At 51.0% G+C, this 22,613-nt stretch overlaps 1 protein-coding gene across 1 annotated transcript in view; it reads left to right on the top strand.

The window, feature by feature from the left end:
• The window catches only part of PRPF6 (pre-mRNA processing factor 6), a 110,561-nt gene that overhangs the window by 49,038 nt on the left and 38,910 nt on the right, over window positions 1-22,613 (top strand). The window contains exon 17 of the mRNA XM_075350467.1: window positions 13,516-13,649. Coding sequence (XP_075206582.1) covers window positions 13,516-13,649 — 134 coding nt within the window. The remainder of the gene's footprint in view (window positions 1-13,515; window positions 13,650-22,613) is intronic.

The following is a 22,613-nucleotide window of genomic DNA, read 5'->3' as shown; positions in this document are numbered from 1 at the left end:
ATTCACCTTCTTCCTACCAGACGTTTCCTGTAATCACGCATTACCAAATCCGTGGCCCAAAATCGGGCCTTGTCTCAGTCTGTCGCAGCGCTTCGCGATACAGGTGTCATCGTACCAGTTCCCACCGAACAACGTTACAAAGACTTTTATTTGAATCTTTTCGTGGTTCCCAAAAAGGACGGCTCAGCCTGTCCTATGTTAGACCTCAGGAGGCTAAGCAGAGCAGTGTTGCATCCGAGGAACCTGGAGAATCCTGGCCTCCATAGATATAAAAAAGACACCTACTTGCACATTCTAACCTGCAAAGCTCATCAGAGGTTCCTTCGGTTCACAATTGGGGAGGAGCACTTCCAATTTGCAACTCTCCCCTTTGGCCTAGCTTTCATCACCTCGAATCTCGGCCGCCATGACTGTGCTTCGTCCCAGAGGTATTGTAGCCTTCCCGTACCTGGACGACAGAATGGAAGAAAATGTTCTGCATGGTTCGCTTTGGCTTCTTATCTAAATATGGAGACTCAAAAGCTATACCAGACGGACCCCCTGAATCCCATTTGCCTACTTTCGCAGATGGGTTAGTTTTGGCAGGAGTTCCTTTTGTCCGTTTTTCAGGGCTGTGGAGTCGGAGTCGTGGAGTCGGAGTCGGAGCTCATTTTGGTGGAGTCGGAGTCGGAGTCGGTATAAAATGCACCGACTCCGACTCCTAAAATATGAAGGGAATTTTGTTACTTACCGTAAATTCCTTTTCTTCTAGCTCTTATTGGGAGACCCAGACGATTGGGTATAGCTACTGCCCTCCGGAGGCCACACAAAGCACTACACTAAAAAGTGCAAGGCCCCTCCCCTTCTGGCTATACCCCCCCGTGATATCACGGGTTCTCCAGTTTTAGTGCCAAAGCAAGAAGGAGGAAAGCCAATAACTGGTTTAAACAAATTAACTCCGAGTAACATCGGAGAACTGAAAAACCGTTCAACATGAACAACATGTGTACCCGCAAACAACAAAAAAATCCCGAAGGACAACAGGGCGGGTGCTGGGTCTCCCAATAAGAGCTAGAAGAAAAGGAATTTACGGTAAGTAACAAAATTCCCTTCTTCTTCAGCGCTCTATTGGGAGACCCAGACGATTGGGACGTCCAAAAGCTGTCCCTGGGTGGGTAAAGAAATACCTCATGTTAGAGCTGCAAGACAGCCCTCCCCTATGGGGAAGCCACTGCCACCTGCAGGGCTCTTCTACCTAGGCTGGCGTCCGCCGAAGCATAGGTATGCACCTGATAATGTTTGGTGAAAAATGTGCAGGCTCGACCAGGTAGCTGCCTGGCACACCTGTTGAGCCGTAGCCTGGTGTCGTAATGCCCAAAACGCACCTACGGCTCTGGTAGAATGGACCTTCAGCCCTGAAGGAACCGGAAGCCCCGCAGAACGGTAGTCTTCAAGAATTGGTTCTTTGATCCATCGAGCCATGGTGGCTTTAGAAACCTGCAACCCCTTGCGCGTACCAGCGACAAGGACAAAAAATGCATCAGAGCGGCGCATGGGCGCCGTGCGGGAAATGTAGATTCTGAGTGCTCTCACCAGAACTAACAACTGTAAATCCTTTTCATACCGGAGAACCGGATGAGAACAAAAGGAAGGAAAGGGTATATCCCGATTAAGAAGAAACGCGGATACAACCTTAGGGAGAAACTCCTGAATAGGGCGCAGCACTACCTTGTCCTGGTGGAACACTAGGAAGGGAGCCTTGAATGACAGAGCCGCCAGCTTAGACACTCGCCGAAGCGACGTGATCGCAACCAGAAAGGCCACTTTCTGTGACAGGCGCGAAAGGGAAACTTCCCTCAGAGGCTCGAAATGCGGCTTCTGGAGAGCAACTAGTACCCTGTTCAGATCCCATGGATCTAACGGCCGCTTGTACGGGGGCACAATATGACAAACCCCCTGTAGTAACGTGCGCACCTTAGGAAGACGTGCTAGACGCTTCTGAAAAGAACACGGATAGTGCCGAGACTTGCCCTTAAAGGGAGCCGAGCGACCAACCTCTTTCCCAACCAGATTGCAGGAGGGAAGGCAAAGTAGGCAATGCCGATGGCCAGGGAGACCCTCCCTGAGCAGAACACTAAGATAAGAATATCTTCCACGAGTTGTGGTAGATCTTGGCAGACCGCGGCTGGCTAGCCCGTCTCATGGTGGCAATGACGTCGTGCTCACGGTCGACCGACGGTGAGATGCCACAGATCACGGTACCACGACCTCCCCGGCCAGTCTGGGGCGACGAGGATGGTGTGGCAGCAATCGGTAGCTGGAACTGTGACCAATCCTGAGCCAAGGCGCCTGTCGCCAGAGCTCTTTGATCGTAAGACCGCGTCATGAAAATCGGGACCTTGTTGTTGCCGAGAAGCCATGACGTCGACGTCCGTCTTCATCCTGCGTCTACAGAATTCTTGCAAACAAACGGGTGCAGAGCCCATTCCCCTGCGTCCACGCCCTGGCGACTGAGGAAGTCTGCTTCCTAGTGTCGTACGCCCGGGATGTGAACAGCTGATATGGTGTATGCTCTGTCTTCTACCCATAGCAGAATCCGCCGGACCTCTTGGGAGTCTTGTCGACTGCGTAGTCCGCCTTGGTGGTTGGTGTATGCCACCGCTGTGGATAGTCCGACTGAATTCGGATCTATTTGCATTCCAGCCACTGCAGGAAGGCTTGCAGTGCAAGATACACTGCCCAGAGCTCCAGACCACTGAGTTGAAGAGTGGACTCCTCTGAAGATGGTCTTTGACCGTCTGGAAAAGCTAAAACTCGCCTCTGGATGAGGCGCCTCCTTGAAGGAGAGACTGTCCCCTCGTCTGTAGTGAACGCTGTTTGTCCAGCGGAAGCTTCACTATCGCTGAGAGAGTGTGAAAACTCTCCAGGAGATGCCAGCGATTTGGGTTCAACCTTGAAAAGTTGAAGACCCACCCGAAACTCTGGGAAGGGTCCAGCGCCATGTTCAGGTTGTGTTGGCATGCTTGTAAAGGAGAGTGCCTTGACCAGTAGATTGCCCAAGTAAAGGATCACAGAGTGACCGTGAGAGCGCGGGACTGCTCCCTCTGCTGCCACGAACTTGGTGAACACCCTTGGGGCTGTCGCCAGCCAAAGGGTATGGCTACGAAACGAAATATTCTCGTCTTTAATAACGAATCGTAGCCAACGCCGGTGCCTCGGAGCAATCGGCACGTGTAGATAAGCATCCTGATGTCTATTGAAGCTAGGAAAACTCCTTGAGACAGAGAGGCAATGACGGAGCGGAGTGATGCCATCCGGAACCGCCTGGTTTTCACGTGCTCGTTAAGCAGTATAAAGTCCAGAACGGGACGGAAGGAGCCGTCCTATTTTGGCACCACGACCAGGTCGGGGCAAAATGCGTATCTGGTTCCTGAAGAGGAACAGGGATTACCGCTCTTTCCGCCTGCAGAAGAGCCTCGGCTCGGTCGGTGCGGTAGTTTGAAAACAAACTGACTCTCACTCACAGGCCCTCAACCTGCGGTAGGTAAATGCCGCTAAAGCGGGGGAGTCTGCCCCCCCGCGGTTGCGGAGTGAGAGGGCTGAAAATTATGAGGAAAACGCTTTGGTAGCGGATCCTCCGGCTGCCTTCCCCGGGCGTGAATTGAGCCCGCTAGGAATCTATGCCCTTCTGGGCTTTTTGAGTCGTCTTGGATAGTTGAATGATTTCATTCAACCCTTACCAACAGACTATCACTAGATAAAGGCAACCTGGTTAAGCACTTCGTTGGAAGCAGCCTCTGTTCCAATCTCTCAACTACTAGCCTCTGCGTAAAAACACGGAGTTGGCGGATGCCACTGACGTCCGGCTCGTAGAGTCTCGGACAGCAATAACAGCATGATTCGCCATGCCGACATTGCGAGTTAAAGACGCTGCTGGGACCGAGAGTACCTGTGACAGCGACCCTCTGCGCAATACTAGCTGAAATAGCTTGGAGTGCCTTCACGGCTGCGACTGCCGGAGCAGCCGACCTGCCGATAGCTTCATAGACAGATTGCAACCAGAGGCCAATCTGCCTGTCAATGGCCTTTTGAAGTGAAGTCCTATCCACCACTACAACTATAGATCTAGCTGCAAGCATGGAGATTGGGGGATCCACATTTGGATACTGGGTCTAGCGCTTGACCACGTCAGGGGGAGCGACACGTGTCTCATTAATACGGTCGGAGAAACGCTTATCGTGATAAGCGTGTCGTTTCTGGACTGCGTCTCTGGAGTCAGAGTGCTAAACAAGTACTCAATATATAGAGATTTCTCTTGCTGTGAAGCTGACCCCTCCACTGGAGGAGTTGAGGGAGAAATACCCAACCTTTCGTTGATGGACGCAATAAGATTATTCACTATAGCGTCACCATCCGGTGTATCCGGATTGAGAGCGGTCTCAGGAACAGAGTCCTGAACAGCTACGTCTGCCTCATCGTACAGAGAGTACTCCAGCTGGGACCTTGCCCAGTGATGTAGTCGAGGGCTAATGCCAGCGAGCCCGCTTAGGCCATCTGGGACTGTCGACCGTGTCGGATGCCTGCTCTCTGGGATGCCTGGAATCACTCTGGCGCCTTGAGATGCTCCAGATCAGGGCGGCCAGGGTCATTGCAACCATATTGCCCACGGTCTGCTTGGGGTGCAAAGTCTGTAAGATGTCAGTCATAGTCACAGACAATATATCAGCGGAAAAACTGCAACTTCGTCCCTGTCTCTGGACAGAGATCACAGGTGGTTCCTTTGGCCACATATAGCAGAGACCCCGGTTGAGCAATTGCACGCACTGGGGGTCCTGAAACCGTATGACATGCAGTACAAGCAGCATAGAAAGCCCGTGCATTGGCAACTTGTCTTTTTCTGCTGTTGTTGTCTAGCTATCTAAGAGCCTAGCCGAGGATAGCGACCGTACAGTGAATAGTCATACAAGCATGAAGTACAAATAAACACTTCAGCACATGTAGTACACGCAGCATTGAAAACTTGTGGCTTGGCACATTTGCTCTTCTGCTGCTGTTGTCTATTTATCTAGGAGCATGAGACAAGGATAGCGACATACAGTGAATGTATAGCATACAGCATGACAGTAAACACTGCAGCCCATGCAATCCAAGCAGCATTGAAAGCTTGCGCGTTAGCACCCTAGCCTTTCTGCTGCTGTTGTCTATTTATCCAGGAACATTAGCCAAGGATAGCGACATACAGTGAATGTATAGCATACAAGCATGACAGTAAACACTGCAGCCAATGCAAGTCAAGCAGCATTGAAAACTTGTGCCGTAGCACCATTGCTCTACTGCTGCTTTTGTCTGTTTATCTGGGCGCATTAGCCAAGAATAGCGACATACAGTGAATGTATATCATAACAATAAACCGTGCAGCACATGCAAGCGAAGCAGCATTGAAAGCTTGTGCCTTAGCACAAATTGCTCTACTGCTGCTGTTGCCCAATCTGACAGTAAACACTGCAGCACATGCAAACGAAGAAGCATTGAAAGCTTGTGCCTCAGCAGCATTGCTTATTTGCTGCTGTTGCCCAGAATAGCGACAGTACAGTACAGTGCATAGCATATCAGCACACAGCCCAAAAGCCCACTTCAGCATTAGTGGTGTCAGTTGCTTACCGCCCGCACAAGAGCGGGTGCGAGGTCGCCCAAAAACCTGTGACTGGTTCCGTTCTCCCAGAGTGGAAACCATAATGGCTGCCGGCTTCTCTTCCCCGTCCTGTGCAGAGGGGCGGGCCGTGGGCGAGCCCCAGCCAAGAGCGGGAACCCGGCGTCTCACTGTGTTCAGTGAGAGGGGGCTGGAGAATGCAAAGCAGACTCCAGCTCCCTGCGCTGAGCTACTGTACAGCGTCCCGCCCCTCCTCTGACTGGCAGGGCTGGGGCGGGAACGAAACGAAAACTAGGCCGCAAAGCCGGGGACTCTAGTAATAAGCACGGCCGTCCATGTGCACGGCCGACGCCGAAGTCCCCCGGCGCACCACAAGTCCCAGCCGCGCCACAATGTAAAAAACAACCAGCAGCGGCCGGCGCGGCCGTTTTCAATACATAAATTCACTCAGCAAAGCTGCAGTGAATAATAGCACCAGCGCTCCGCGCTGTTGTCCCCGGCGCACTAACACTCCCAGCAATGCTGGTGTGTGTGGGCGCGATGTGCATGGGAACACAGAGTACCTTGATGTAGCAGGGCCCTGTCCCTGACGATACTCAGCTCCATATCCAGCAGGTTCTTTTGGGTCTGTGGATGGAGCTCGGTCTCTGTGCCTGGAGACCGGTAAGATCCCACTTCACCCAGAGCCCCTCATGGGGATGGGGAAGGAAAACAGCATGTGGGCTCCGGCCTCTGTACTAGCAATAAGTACCTCAACCTTACAACACCATCCACGGGTGAGAAGGGAGCATGCTGGGGGCCCTACATGGGCCCTCTTTTCTTCCATCCGACATAGTCAGCAGCTGCTGCTGACTAAAATCTGTGGAGCTATGCATGGATGTCTGACCTCCTTCGCACACAAAGCTAAAACTGGAGAACCCGTGATGTCACGGGGGGGTATAGCCAGAAGGGGAGGGGCCTTGCACTTTTTAGTGTAGTGCTTTGTGTGGCCTCCGGAGGGCAGTAGCTATACCCAATCGTCTGGGTCTCCCAATAGAGCGCTGAAGAAATAATAAATTGGGGACAGGAGTGCAATGCAGAATGTGCTGAATATTTTACTAAATAATAACATTTAGTATAATGCTTATTTCTTCAGCGCTCTATTGGGAGACCCAGACGATTGGGGTATAGCTACTGCCCTCTGGAGGCCACACAAAGCACTACATTAAAAGTGCAAGGCCCCTCCCCCTCTGGCTATACCCCCCCGTGTATCACGGGTTCTCCAGTTTTAGCTTTGTGTGCGAAGGAGGTCAGACATTCCATGCATAGCTCCACAGATTTTAGTCAGCAGTAGCTGCTGACTATGTCGGATGGAAGAAAAGAGGACACATATAGTGTTCCCAGCATGCTCCCTTCTCACCCCTGGATGGTGTTGTAAGGTTGAGGTACCTATTGCTGGTACAGGGCTGGAGCCTGACATGCTGTTTTCCTTCCACATCCCCTTGTAGGGCTCTGTGGAAGTGGGATCCTGCCGGCCTCTCAGCTCTGATGCCGGGCTCCATCCACAGACCCATTAGAACCTGATGGATTCGGAGCAGGAGTACGATCAGGGACAGGGCCCTGCATCTTACAGGTACTCTGTGTCCCCGGCAGGCACAGACACACTCCGGGCTGGCTGGGTGTTATAGTGCGCCGGGGACCGCAACGTGGAGTTGGTGTCCCTACAGATTACTGGGGGATTGTTTGTGTTTGGGAACGCAGCGCCGACCCCCTCTGGACCGGGCGGCGCTGCTGTGACTTGTGGTGCGCCGGGGATCCGCCGTCCGCGCTTTTACGGCGGCGGCGGTTATAACTTTAGTCCCCGGCTTTTTGGGCCTAGGACGCCGGCAGCTCCGTTTCGTTCCCGCCCCCACCCTGTCATTCAGGGTAGGGGAGAGACGCTGTTCGCAAGCAGCGACGAGGGCTGGAGCCTGATTTACATGCTCCAGCCCTCTCACTTGGCACAGAGGGAAGCAGGCTTCCCGCTCTTGGCCAGGAACGCCCAGGGCCCGCCCCCCTTCCTCTCTCGAGACGCCGGCAGCCATTACATGCATGCCTGGCTGGAGGAAGGACGCAAGGCTCTGGGAGACCTGGACTAGGGGCTATCTGGCGACCACACACCCGCTTTTTAAGCGGGCGGTAAGCGATTTTTCTGTGCTGGTCCCTCTAGTGCCTCACTGTGTATCAGTGTACTGGATACAGTTATATAGATATTGTATTTCTTGCACTGTGAGGTGCGCTTCTGGCTGCATATCCCAGATCGCTCTGTGGAAGCAGCAACATGTCATCCTCAAAACGCAAGGCGGCCAAGGCAAAAAGGGCTGTGTATACTGCGTGTGCTGCATGTGGGGCTAATCTACCAGCAGGCTCTGATGACCCCCATTGTGTGCAATGCTCCGACCCGGTGCTGCTTCGCCAGCCGGAGTCAGGAGAGGTAGCGACCCAGGCTGAGACGCTTGTAAGTTCTGCCCCAGTGACAGGGACGGACTTTGCAGTTTTTGCAGATAATATGTCTGTATCTATGGCAAAAATCCTTGAGACCTTGCAATCTATGCATGGGGCTCAGTCTCTGGGCACGGCGAGGCCTCTGTCTTCAGGTCCCCCTTACTTGGAATGTATCCAGCCCACAGGGGGGTCCCCGGCTTCACAGGCCGAGGATTATGACTCAGATGATGGCCCCAGCCACCCTAAGCGAGCTCGCTGGGAAAGACCCTCGACGTCTTCACACTGCTCAGGGTCTCAGCGCAATCAGTCTCCCTGTGATGTGTCTGATGAGAGTGATCAGGAATCCACTCCTGGAACCCCTCTCAACCTGGATACCCCGGATGGGGATGCCATGGTAGACGACCTTATCTCAGCCATCAATAGGCTGTTGGATATTTCTCCCCCAGCCCCTTCAGCAGAAGAGGCGGCTGCGGAGCAGGAAAAGTTTCGTTTCCTTTATCCCAAGCGTAAATTGAGTGCTTTGTTAGATCACTCTGACTTCAGAGAATCAATCCAGAAGCACGACGCTCACCCAGAAAGGCGTTTCTCTAAACGATCTAAAGATACGCGTTTCCCTTTCCCCCCTGAGGTGGTCAAGCGCTGGACACAGTGTCCAAAGGTAGACCCCCCGATTTCCAAACTTGCAGCTAGATCCATAGTTGCAGTGGAGGATGGCGCTTCACTTAAAGATGCCAATGACAGACAGATGGACCTTTGGTTAAAATCTGTCTATGAAGCTATAGGCGCGTCGTTTGCTCCGGCATTCGCAGCCGTATGGGCACTCCAGGCTATTTCAGCTGGCTTAGCAAAAGTGGATGCTATCATGCATCCAGCAGTGCCGCAAGTGGCGCACCTTACCACGCAGATGTCGGCGTTTGCGTCTTACGCTATCAATGCGGTCCTAGAATCTACCAGTCGCACCTCAATGGCGTCCGCCAATTCGGTAGTTTTGCGCAGAGCCTTGTGGTTAAAGGACTGGAAAGCAGATGCTGGTTCCAAAAAATGTTTAACCAGTTTGCCTTTGTCTAGAGAGAGACTGTTTGGCGAGCCATTGGCTGACATCATTAAGCAGTCCAAGGGTAAAGACTCCTCTTTACCACAACCCAGAACACCCAAACCTCAGCAGAAAAAGTGGCAGCAGAGGTTTCAGTCCTTTCGAGGTTCGGGCAAGACACCATTTACCTCGTCCAAAGGGACTCAGAGGACGCAAAGAAACTCAGATTCGTGGCGGACTCACACACGCCCCAAGAAAGCAAATGGAGGTACCGCTTCCAAAGCGGCTACCTCATGACTTCCAGCCCCCCCCCTCCGCATCGCCGGTCGGGGGCAGGCTCTCCCGCTTTTCCGGCATTTGGATGTCACAGGTCAAAGACCGGTGGGTGACGGACATTTTGTCTCGCGGGTACAGAATCGAGTTCAATTCTCGTCCTCCAGCTCGGTTCTTCAGAACCTCCCCACGTCCAGACCGAGCAGATGCTCTGCTGCAGGCGGTGGATTCCCTAAAAGCGGAAGGAGTGGTTATCCCAGTCCCTCCTCAGGAACAAGGGCAAGGGTTTTACTCCAATCTCTTTGTGGTTCCAAAAAAGGACGGCTCGTTCCGTCCTGTTCTGGACCTAAAACGGCTCAACAAACATGTGCACGCCAGGAGGTTCCGGATGGAAACCCTCCGCTCTGTCATTGCCTCAATGTCCAGAGGAGACTTCCTTGCCTCAATAGACATCAAAGATGCTTATCTCCACGTGCCAATTGCTACAGAACATCAACGTTTTCTACGTTTTGTGATAGGAGACGACCATTTTCAGTTCGTAGCTCTTCCATTTGGTCTGGCGACAGCCCCACGGGTCTTCACCAAGGTCATGGCGGCGGTGGTAGCAGTCTTGCACTCTCAGGGACACTCGGTGATTCCTTACCTAGACGACTTATTGGTCAAAGCTCCCTCTCGGGAGGCATGCCAACTCAGCCTGAATGCTACGCTGGAGACTCTACAGTCTTTCGGATGGATCATCAACTTTCCAAAGTCGATCCTATCACCGACTCAGTCACTAACGTATCTTGGCATGGAGTTTCATACTCTAGCAGCGATAGTGAAGCTTCCGCTGGACAAGCAGCGGTCACTACAGACAGGGGTGCAATCTCTCCTGCAGGGCCAGTTGCATCCCTTGCGGCGCCTCATGCATTTCCTAGGGAAGATGGTGGCAGCCATGGAAGCAGTTCCCTTTGCGCAGTTTCATCTGCGCCCACTTCAATGGGACATTCTCCGCCAATGGGACGGGAAGTCAACGTCCCTGGACAGGAAAGTCTCGCTTTCCCAGACGGCCAAAGACTCTCTACAATGGTGGCTCCTTCCCACATCATTGTCTCAGGGAAGATCCTTCCTGCCCCCATCCTGGGCAGTAGTCACGACAGATGCGAGTCTGTCAGGGTGGGGAGCAGTATTTCTCCACCACAGGGCTCAGGGGACGTGGACTCCGCAGGAGTCCACCCTTCAGATCAATGTTCTGGAGATCAGAGCAGTGTATCTTGCTCTACTGGCCTTCCAACAGTGGCTGGAAGGAAAGCAGATCCGAATCCAATCGGACAACTCCACAGCGGTGGCATACATCAACCACCAAGGAGGGACGCGCAGTCGGCAAGCCTTCCAAGAAGTCCGGCGCATTCTAATGTGGGTGGAGGACAGAGCATCCACCATATCCGCGGTTCACATCCCAGGCGTAGAAAACTGGGAAGCAGACTTCCTCAGTCGCCAGGGCATGGACGCAGGGGAATGGTCCCTTCACCCGGACGTGTTTCAGGAAATCTGTCGCCGCTGGGGAGTGCCGGACGTCGACCTAATGGCATCCCGGCACAACAACAAGGTCCCGGCATTCATGGCGAGGTCGCGCGATCAAAGAGCTCTGGCGGCAGACGCCTTGGTTCAAGATTGGTCGCAGTTTCAGTTCCCATACGTGTTTCCGCCTCTGGCGCTCTTGCCCAGAGTGCTACGCAAGATCAGATCCGAGTGCAGCCGCGTCATACTCGTCGCTCCAGACTGGCCGAGGAGGTCGTGGTATCCGGATCTGTGGCATCTCACGATCGGTCGACCGTGGTCACTGCCAGACCGACCAGACTTACTGTCCCAAGGGCCGTTTTTCCATCAGAATTCTGCGGCCCTGAACCTGACTGTGTGGCCATTGAGTCCTGGATCCTAGCATCTGCTGGATTATCTCAGGGAGTCATTGCCACAATGAGACAAGCTAGAAAGTCGAATTCGGCTAAGATCTACCACAGAACGTGGAAGATTTTCTTGTCCTGGTGCTCTGCTCAGGGAGTGTCTCCCTGGCCATTTGCATTGCCCAAGTTTCTTTCCTTCCTGCAATCGGGGTTAGAAAAGGGCTTGTCGCTCAGCTCCCTTAAAGGGCAAGTTTCGGCACTATCCGTGTTTTTTCAGAAGCGTCTAGCACGTCTTCCTAAGGTGCGCACGTTCCTGCAGGGGGTCTGTCATATTGTGCCCCCGTACAAGCGACCGTTAGATCCATGGGATCTGAACAGGGTACTAGTTGCTCTCCAGAAGCCGCCCTTCGAGCCTCTGAAGGAAGTTTCCTTTTCTCGGCTGTCGCAGAAAGTGGCGTTTCTTGTTGCAATCACATCGCTTCGGCGAGTGTCTGAGCTGGCAGCTCTGTCATCTAAGGCTCCCTTCCTGGTGTTCCACCAGGACAAGGTTGTGCTGCGCCCCATTCCGGAGTTTCTCCCTAAGGTCGTATCCTCTTTTCATCTTAATCAGGATATTTCCTTGCCTTCTTTTTGCCCTCATCCGGTTCACCGGTATGAAAAGGCCTTACGTTTGCTAGATCTGGTGAGAGCACTCAGAATCTACATTTCACGCACGGCGCCCATACGCCGTGCCGATGCACTTTTCGTCCTTGTCGCTGGTCCGCGCAAGGGGTTGCAGGCTTCTAAAGCCACCCTGGCTCGATGGATCAAAGAACCAATTCTAGAGGCCTACCGTTCTGCGGGGCTTCCGGTTCCTTCAGGGCTAAAAGCCCACTCCACCAGAGCCGTGGGTGCGTCCTGGGCATTACGTCACCAGGCTTCGGCTCAACAGGTGTGCCAGGCAGCTACCTGGTCCAGTCTGCACACTTTCACCAAGCATTATCAGGTGCATACCTATGCTTCGGCGGATGCCAGCTTAGGTAGAAGAGTCCTGCAGGCGGCAGTGACACCCCCATAGGGGAGGGCTGTTTTGCAGCTCTAACATGAGGTATTTATTTACCCACCCAGGGACAGCTTTTGGACGTCCCAATCGTCTGGGTCTCCCAATAGAGCGCTGAAGAAGAAGGGAATTTTGTTACTTACCGTAAATTCCTTTTCTTCTAGCTCTTATTGGGAGACCCAGCACCCGCCCTGTTGTCCTTCGGGATGTTTTTTTGTTGTTTGCGGGTACACATGTTGTTCATGTTGAACGGTTTTTCAGTTCTCCGATGTTATTCGGAGTTAATTTGTTTAAACCAGTTATTGGCTTCCTCCTTCTTGCTTTGGCACTAAAACTGGAGAACCCGTGATACACGGGGGGGGGTATAGCCAGAGGGGGAGGGGCCTTGCACTTTTAATGTAGTGCTTTGTGTGGCCTCCAGAGGGCAGTAGCTATACCCCAATCGTCTGGGTCTCCCAATAAGAGCTAGAAGAAAAGGAATTTACGGTAAGTAACAAAATTCCCTTCATTTAAGTGAAAAATTTATTGTAGTACAATGTGAACATCAGACATTTAATTGTTTTTATGATACAATAATCAAGATATTTGGATAGAACATAAAATATTTATTGGAATACAACTTTAGAACACAAAAAACTAATAAATTGTAAATATGTAATATATATATATATATATATATACACAGTGTATATACACACACAAGATTTATATGTAATCTACTGTATATTACATAGTGTATTACATATTTACAATTTATTACAGTTTTTTGTGTTCTAAAGTTGTATTCCAATAAATATATTTTATGTTCTATCCAAATATCTTGATTATTGTATCATAAAAATTATTAAATGTCTGATGTTCACATACACATATTCATGTACTACAATACATTTTTCACCTAACTATAAGCAATATATGTAGGAGCCGGAGTCGGAGCCAGAGTCGGAGTCGGAGCCGGAGTCGGAGTCGGTGCAAGAGAATTTGAGGAGTCGGAGTCGAAGGTTTGGCTTACCGACTCCACAGCCCTGCCGTTTTTAAAGCGGAACTGACAAACAGAACTAACGGAAATGTGAACAGAACCTAAAGCTGACTGTATGTCTTTCTTAATTGGGTTTATTTTTCTTTAATTTTTGTGTTAATTATTTAGGATCTTTCCTGTTAAATCTATAAGGTATATATTTTTTGATAATTGCAGCTGAAGAAATGCCCTCATTCGGTGCCTCTTTGGTTGCTGCTCTCTAGACTGGAGGAAAATGTGGGGCAGTTGACCAGGGCAAGGGCAATCCTGGAGAAGTCTCGTTTGAAAAATCCGAGGATTCCTGAGTTATGGTTAGTTCTCTGCTTTTAATATTGCTGTGGTTGTTAAATCATTTGGCTATGTTCACACAGGGTGTTTTTGCTGCATTTTTTACTGCTGCATAACCTCATCTCTTTGTAGGAAATAACCTGCGGTTTTGCCACAGTTTTGCACTTATTGATTTGTATGGGTGAAAAAACGCGGCAAAACTGGTGAAAGAATTGACATGCGCATTCTATCTAAAATGCAGCAGAAATCAAGGAGGTTGACATTTCTGTCAAGAAAAAGAAGAATTTTGTGTGTGTGCATGAGATTTCTGAAGTCTCATAGGCTTTGCTGGGGACTGTGAATACAACATTTTATTAGCATGGATTTGCATAAATCCAAAGCAAAAACTGGAAAAAAAGCTGCAAAAACGCCCTGTGCGAACATAGCCTTAAATTGTTGTCGTGTTTCATCTGCAGGGGCACACTGCTCCCAACCTCCTAGCTTCCTGTTCGCTTGGAGGTTGTGTGTAAATTTGCACACAAGAAGATTACTGTTGGGTCCAGTGGCCACATAATTGCCCTTTCTTTCAATTTGAGCTTTCCTATGGTGCAGCAGCATGGGAGGAGCGCAGAGGCCCTAAAGCTGGCTGGATCCTGTGATTCAACTAGCTTTAGATATAACCTTACAAGTGTTATTAAAAAGAGGTTGTAAGAACTGCATGTGCTCGAACAGAGTCTGTGAGCCCTGTGTGATGTGTATACAGCAGATAATCTGTTAATCCCATGTGATGTGCATATAGTAGAGCCTTGGTGTGTCCTGTGGCAACAAAAACAAAATGCTGAATATTCTGTCTCTTCCTGGTAGCAATGAATCCAACCGCTCTAATTATCAGTCCCTTAGATAACTGTATGATTTTACTCACTCTACCGGCTTCCACAGATAGTGTTAACTCAGCCCAAAGATGACTTGTAGGAAGACAAGGAGAAACACTGTAGTTTTCTTCTAGAATCTTGTATTAAGTACAAAGTAAAGGCAGATGAAAAGGAATAATCTGTACAGGGTTGCAGACATGTCTCTTCAGTAATGATTCCTCTAGACTAAACTGAAGAAGGGAGGAGCTTTCTATACAGAAGCCAACTAAGGGAGGAACATAGGGACAAACTTCATACAGTCTAATCTACCTAGTAACAATAAGGGGTGCTTCACACACAGCGAACTCGCTGCCGAGATCGCTGCTGAGTCACGCTTTTTGTGACGCAGCAGTGACCTCATTAGCGATCTCGCTGTGTGTGACAATGAGCAGCGATCTGGCCCCTGCTGCGAGATCGCTGCTCGTTACACACAGCCCTGGTTCGTTTTCTTCAAAGGCGCTCTCCCACTGTGACACACAGATCGCTGTGTGTGACAGCGAGAGAGCGACAAATGAAGCGAGCAGGGAGCAGGAGCCGGCGTCTGACAGCTGAGGTAAGCTTGTAACCAAGATAAACATCGGGTAACCAAGGTGGTTACCCGATATTTACCTTAGTTACCAGCCTCTGCAGCTCTCACGCTGCCTGTGCTGCCGGCTCCGGCTCTCTGCACATGTAGCTGCTGTACACATCGGGTTAATTAACCCGATGTGTACAGCAGCTAGGAGAGCAAGGAGCCAGCGTGCGCGGCTCCCTGCTCTCTGCACATGTAGCTGCATTACACATCGGGTTAATTAACCCGATGTGTACTGTAGCTAGGAGAGCAAGGAGCCAGCGCTCAGTGTGCGCGACTCCCTGCTCCCTGCACACACAGCTAAGCGGTGTGCGCTGGTAACTAATGTAAACAGCGGGTAACCATACCCGATGTTTACCTTAGTTACCAGTCTCCGCAGCTTCCAGACGGCGGCTCCGTGCAAGCGCAGCGTCGCTTGCATGTCGCTGCTGGCTGGGGGCTGTTCACTGGTCGCTGGTGAGATCTGCCTGTTTGACAGCTCACCAGCGACCATGTAGCGATGCAGCAGCGATCCTGACCAGGTCAGATCGCTGGTCGGATCGCTGCTGCATCGCTAAGTGTGAAGGTACCCTAAGGAATTTCCTGATAGGAGGAAAAATATGCAATGCAAGAATTATACAAACAGGTTGTTCCCATTCATGGGACACAACACTCCCCGTCTGAAATCATATGATTTCACAAGTCCTTCTACGACGTAAGGAGTCGATCCTGTCCCTCGATGTCACGAAACCTGTAACGAGAAAAGAGACAAACACAAAAAATGCAACGGTAATGCACTGAATTCAAGTCCATGCTTTGTTGATGACGCATTGTCCTTGCGTAAAAAATGTAAAAGTAGAAAAATGTAAAAAATGAATCCAAGTTCAACAAACCCATCTTCAGATTGGGGAAGCCGCAAACATGCCAACTCTTCCTCCAACCCAATAATCCAACCGTAAAGTTTTAAGCCAAAGGAAAAGTTCAAGGTTCATTGGACACGGACAGTTGTGTCTCCGTACAGCAGGGGTAAGGAAAGGTACGCTCCCCGCTGTGGCAGTGTCCAACGACAAAGTTAGTTCATGTAACGTCCTCCTTTGGTAAAAGTAGCACGAGTTCGGTGACTGGACGAATCACACACCTGTGCCAGCCGTGGCACGTTTAAGACTTGTAGTCGGTGAAACAGTGAGCAATGTGAATAAGACAAGCTTCGGCTCGTACCTCAGATGACCAACTTGAGAAGCCCTCGAAGTGATGAGGTCTCAACTTCTGTTCTGATGTTACTGAAGTGTAGCGAGCGGAGACGACCGGTCTAATTTCCTTGTCGGATTCTGGTTCCACCAGCTCGTACATGTTGCCGGCGTAGTTATCGCAGGTCTCCTCGTATAAAATACTTGGAGGTGTCAGCCACATGTTGTCGCCGAGTTTGGATGCAGCAGTGAGTCTCGTTCCTCGGTCGGCTGGGTTTTGTTCGGTGGGAATGTTGTGCCACTGTTCAGCATGATCTCTGTCGAGGATATTTTGCGCAATCTCGACAAAGCGTTTCTCCATCTCTGGTTGTCTTTTCAAGGTGCGTTTTAGAGAGGAGGACCTTGCGGTTGCTTGCTGGGAGTTGTTTGGCAACCTTGGCCTTGGAGACCGAAAGGGTAATGGGGCTACCCAACTGTTAGAGTCATTTTGAGAGAACTCTTTATCCATAATCTTTATGAATTCTTTGTCTTCTCTCATCGGAGCCAATTTGTTGTCTTCGTTTGTAGACTCGAACGCTGTTGACCCGAAGTCGTCATCCCAGAGTTGATATGCGTCCGTGCAGTCAGGAGACTGCTGTCGCCACCTGGTGTCACTCAGCCTCTCTTTCACCCCATAGTGATGCGGACATGGTTGAAAGTGAGTGCCGCGACCGTTTGGGAGGATGTGCGTCTTGTAGGAGGAGATTGCGTCGGGACTCTTCATTTTGCCTACGCAGACGTTTCCTATGATCACCCAGCCTAAGTCGTAGCGCTGAGCGAATGGCGCATCGTGTGGCCCGTTGATGTGTTGGCGTACTTTGTGTAGCCAGAGGATGTCCCTTCCAATCAGAATCAGGATTTTTGCACTATGATCAAGAGGTGGGATCTTGCTGGCGATAGTTCTCAGGTGAGGGTGGTGAAGAGCTGCCTCAGGTGTTGGAATCTCTTCCCGGTTAGCCGGTATCTGATTGCACTCGACGAGTGTCGGTAGCGGTATCTTTACGGTATTTTCAATAGATGTTACCACGAGACCACTGGCTCTTCTTCCGCAAGCTTCTGAGATGCCGCTGCAAGTACCTAGTGTGTAAGGCTAGGCATTTCCTTTTAAGTCGAGTTCAGACCTGGCGAGTGACCTGTTGCTCTGGTCATCCAGGATGCTGTACACCTTCACGGCCCTTTCTGGGTGACCTTTGAGATATACATAGAACATCGGTCTTTTTGACTGATACTGGGCCCCTACATTTTCTGTCATTTTGATGAGTGCTCTCATACCTGGGAGCTGGTGAAGTGGAGTCGGTGGGTTCTCCACAGGTGAAGCTGGGGGTCTGCCTTACGTTCCGCGATGCCATTGATGAACTCGCAGAAGTAGGAGAATGGAGGGAAGGAGACTTGGTGCTCTTTTTTTATAGTTTGTTCCTACCGTAGTCCACCTTTCCTGCACGTTGTAAGGTAACTTGGCGACTATGGGTTTCACCCCACGAGCGGTGTCCAGGTAGCTGAGGCCAGGTAGGTGTGTGTCTGTTTTGGCCAGCTGGAGCTCAGACAGCAGGTCGCTGAGTTCCTGGTACTTTGAAGCATCCTTGCCAGATATTTTGGGAAGGTCGTATAGTTGTTTCAGCAATGCATCTTCAATTGCTTCAGGACTGCCGAAGCCTTTCTCTAGTCTGTCCCATGCGGTTGCGAGACCAGTTGTTGGGTCGCTGATGTAGACTGATCTGAGTCTCTTGATTCTCTCAGTAGACCATGGCCCTAGCCACCTGATTAGCAAGTCCAGCTCTTCAGCAGCTGTAATGCCGAGGTCACGCATTGCGGTTTTGAAGGCACACTTCCACCCTCTGTAGTTTTCGGGCTGGTCGTCAAACTTTGTGAGACCGGTGTTGGTGAGTTCTCGGCGGATCATGTACCTCGCAAAGTCGGACATGTCTGATCTTTCCGACGTTGGGGGCACATTTGCTGGCTGCGTGGTGCTGGTTGCGTGATTCGTAGCTTCTTGGTTCGGGAACATGGGAAAGTATGGAGTGGCGTAGGCGTTTAGACCAGTGATCGGTTTGGTGTGTACAATCTCTGTTGTATACGGGGCCGGAACTACATAGTTGTTGGGAGTGTAGCACCTTGCCGGCATGTTGGGTTGCATGTAGACATGGGCATACGGAGGTTGCTGATGCGCAGGGTGTGGCTGTGCATTGGAATATGAAGCAGGTTCAGGCTTGAAAGTCTGAGGTGCATTGGACTGACCTGGAAGGCTGGAAGCTGTAGGTGGATCAGTGTCTTGAGGCTCTGGAGAAGTGTTAGCACTGACGGGAATGTTGATGGTAGTTGGCAGTTCGTTGGCTTGGCTCAGCACATAATCTCTTGTACGCTTAAGTGAGTCTTCTGTGTCGAGATCACACAAACTGGCGCTGCCTTCTTGGCTCCCACCCAGAGCTTGCTCAAAGACTTTTAGCCTTGCCATGGCCGCCACATGTTCACATTCCTTCTGAAGGGCTTCAATTTCTGCTTCCTTGCGTGCAGATTCTGCTTTCATCTCTGCTTCCTTGCGTGCAGATTCTGCTTTCATCTCTGCTTCTCTCTGGGCGACGATGGCGTGTACTTTTGTTGTTTCTGCTTCAGCGTGCCTTTATGAGCTGCTCGCTGAGGGTTGAGTACCTTGATGAGCCTGATTTGAGTGAGTGCCTTGAGCTCTTAATGGACCTGGATTTGTAAGATGCCGCTCCTGACATTTGCGCAATTTTTACTTCAGTCTCGCTCACAATGTCGCGCACGGTGCGGTCTCGTTCAGCATTAAGCTGTTGAAAGTCCTGTAGTTCTTTTTGAGACTCAGACGTATTTGATCTCAGCAGGGTAGAGGAATATATTTTACAAATCTCTTTGTAGGACTGGTATGCTGAGTACAGTTGTTCCAGGGCTCCCTCTGGTGGTAGCTCATGAGCACCAGGCGCAGATAAAACAGTCACTTGTTTTTGCACTTTGCCACAATAATGCTGTGTGGGTAAACAGTTCACTTCTGGCTGTTTCTAGGTTCTCTTTAACCTTCCATGTTGGTTTGGTCAACCGCTTAGATCTTTCACTGTAATTTGATTGTGAGTCCATGTGTTTCTCTTGTTGTTCTAGGACGGGTAGTGAAATTGTTCTCTTTGACGCCATCAGGAAGGGTGAATGCTGCTCTGCACTGGTTGTCAGGGAAACAATACAATGTTGCAATCTCTGCAGCCAGCAGTCTGTGTTTGCAGAATGTATTTGCAAAGTCTCTGGCTGCAATTTACAATTAGCTTATGGGGGATTCTTGGTTTATAGCTGCACACAGTTCTGATAACAGGTTAATACTTTACAGGGCACTTTGTCTGAAGCTGCTATAAAGTTTTAAGCTGGGTTCACACTAAAGCTGGTGTCACACACAGCGACAACGACGTTGCTGCTACGTCACCATTTTCTGTGACGTTGCAGCGACGTCCCGTCGCTGTCGCTGTGTGTGACATCCAGCAACGACGTGGCCCCTGCTGTGAGGTCGCCGGTCGTTGCTGAATGTCCAGCTTCATTTTTTGGTCGTCACTCTCCCGCTGTGACACACACATCGCTGTGTGTGACAGCGAGAGAGCGACGAAATGAAGCAAGCAGGAGCCGGCACTGGCAGCTGCGGTAAGCTGTAACCAGCGTAAACATCGGGTAACCAAGGGAAGACCTTTCCCTGGTTACCCGATATTTACCTTCGTTACCAGCCTCCGCTCTTGCTGCCAGTGCCGGCTCCTGCTCTGTGCACATGTGGCTGCAGTACACATCGGGTAATTAACCCGATGTATACTGTAGCAAGGAGAGCAAGGAGCCAGCGCTAAGCAGTGCGCGCGGCTCCCTGCTCTCTGCACTGTGACATGTAGCTGCAGCACACATCGGGTTAATTAACTCGATGTGTACTGTACCTAGGAGAGCAAGGAGCCAGCGCTAAGCGCGGCTCCCTGCTCTCTGCACATGTAGCACAGCGACGTTATGATCGCTGCTTCTGCTGTGTTTGACAGCTAAGCAGCGATCATAACAGCGACTTACAAGGTCGCTGTTACGTCACCGAAAATGGTGACGTAACAGCGACGTCGTTGTCGCTGTCGCTTAGTGTGAACCCAGCTTAAGCGACAGCGACAACGACGTCGCTGTTACGTCACCATTTTCGGTGACGTAACAGCGACCTTGTAAGTCGCTGTTATGATCGCTGCTTAGCTGTCAAACACAGCAGAAGCAGCGATCATACCGTCGCTGTGCTACATGTGCAGAGAGCAGGGAGCCGCGCTTAGCGCTGGCTCCTTGCTCTCCTAGGTACAGTACACATCGGGTTAATTAACCCGATGTGTGCTGCAGCTACATGTCACAGTGCAGAGAGCAGGGAGCCGTGCGCACTGCTTAGCGCTGGCTCCTTGCTACAGTATACATCGGGTTAATTACCCGATGTGTACTGCAGCCACATGTGCACAGAGCAGGAGCCGGCACTGGCAGCAAGAGCGGAGGCTGGTAACGAAGGTAAATATCGGGTAACCAGGGAAAGGTCTTCCCTTGGTTACCCGATGTTTACGCTGGTTACAGCTTACCGCAGCTGCCAGTGCCGGCTCCTGCTCGCTTCATTTCGTCGCTCTCTCGCTGTCACACACAGCGATGTGTATGTCACAGCGGGAGAGTGACGACCAAAAAATGAAGCTGGACATTCAGCAACGACCGGCGACCTCACAGCAGGGGCCAGGTCGTTGCTGGATGTCACACACAGGGACAGCGACGGGACGTCGCTGCAACGTCACAGAAAATGGTGACGTAGCAGCGACGTCATTGTCGTTGTCGCTGTGTGTGACACCAGCTTAATGCTGTGGCTTATCAGCCCCTTGGGGTAATCCTTTCTCTGGATTATATGCAGTATAGCACTCCTGGAAACAGGTTCTTTACTGATATATGAATACTAATCCCGGTCACCGCTAATCCTTTTCACTATTCTGTGTCTTCCTGGTAGCAATGAATCCAACCGCTCTAATTATCAGTCCCTTAGATAACTGTATGATTTTACTCACTCTACCGGCTTCCACAGATAGTGTTAACTCAGCCCAAACGATGACTTGTAGGAAGACAAGGAGAAACGCTGTAGTTTTCTTCTAGAATCTTGTATTAAGTACAAAGTAAAGGCAGATGAAAAGGAATAATCTGTACAGGGTTGAAGACATGTCTCTTCAGTAATGATTCCTCTAGACCAGACCTGGGCAAGGGGCGGCCCGCGGGCCACATCCGGTCCGCCCACTCTCTGTGACCGGCCCGCCCGTCTTCTGCCGGTGCAGTGGAGCCGGGCTGCAGCGTGCCGAGCAGGGAGAGATCCTGTGCAGGTCCGCACAGTAAGTGCAGGCAGCGGAACGCAGGAGTCTTTCCTCTGTTCCCTGCCGGCACTAATTGTCAGTGACACACGCGCGCGCTCTGACGTTGTCAGTACTGCGCTGCGTGTGTCATTTCAAAAGTTCCCGCCCGCCCTGCAGGAGAAGGAGCAGCACAGCAGACGGAATAATTCATGCTGCAGGACCTGCGATGACGTCACGCCCATGTGACTGTGTGGGAGGAGACACGGGATGCCGGGCAGAAAGCAAAGATACTGAATCCTGAAGGACACATCCTGTGGACACATGATGACTGGTAATAAGAAAAGAGGGGACATGAGAGGGAGGGGGGCTGCAGGGTGAGTGGCATATGAGGGAAGATGGAGTTGCAGGGTGAGTGGCATATGTGGGAAGATGGAGTTGCAGGGTGAGTGGCATATGTGGGAAGATGGAGTTGCAGGGTGAGTGCATATGAGGGAAGATGGAGTTGCAGGGTGAGTGGCATATGTGGGAAGATGGAGTTGCAGGGTGAATGGCATATGAGGGAAGATGGAGTTGCAGGGTGAGTGGCATATGTGGGAAGATGGAGTTGCAGGGTGAGTGGCATATGTGGGAAGATGGAGTTGCAGGGTGAGTGCATATGAGGGAAGATGGAGTTGCAGGGTGAGTGGCATATGTGGGAAGATGGAGTTGCAGGGTGAATGGCATATGAGGGAAGATGGAGTTGCAGGGTGAGTGCATATGAGGGAAGATGGAGTTGCAGGGTGAGTGCATATGAGGGAAGATGGAGTTGCAGGGTGAGTGGTATATGAGGGAAGATGGAGTTGCAGGGTGAGTGGCATATGTGGGAAGATGGAGTTGCAGGGTGAGTGGCATATGAGGGAAGATGGAGTTGCAAGGTGAGTGCATATGAGGGAAGATGGAGTTGCAGGGTGAGTGCATATGAGGGAAGATGGAGTTGCAGGGTGAGTGGCATATGAGGGCTGCAGAC

This window comes from Anomaloglossus baeobatrachus, chromosome 5 (assembly GCF_048569485.1).
Source record: "Anomaloglossus baeobatrachus isolate aAnoBae1 chromosome 5, aAnoBae1.hap1, whole genome shotgun sequence".
Taxonomy (NCBI): Eukaryota; Metazoa; Chordata; class Amphibia; order Anura; family Aromobatidae; genus Anomaloglossus; species Anomaloglossus baeobatrachus.
This window is presented reverse-complemented; position numbering and strand designations above follow the sequence as displayed.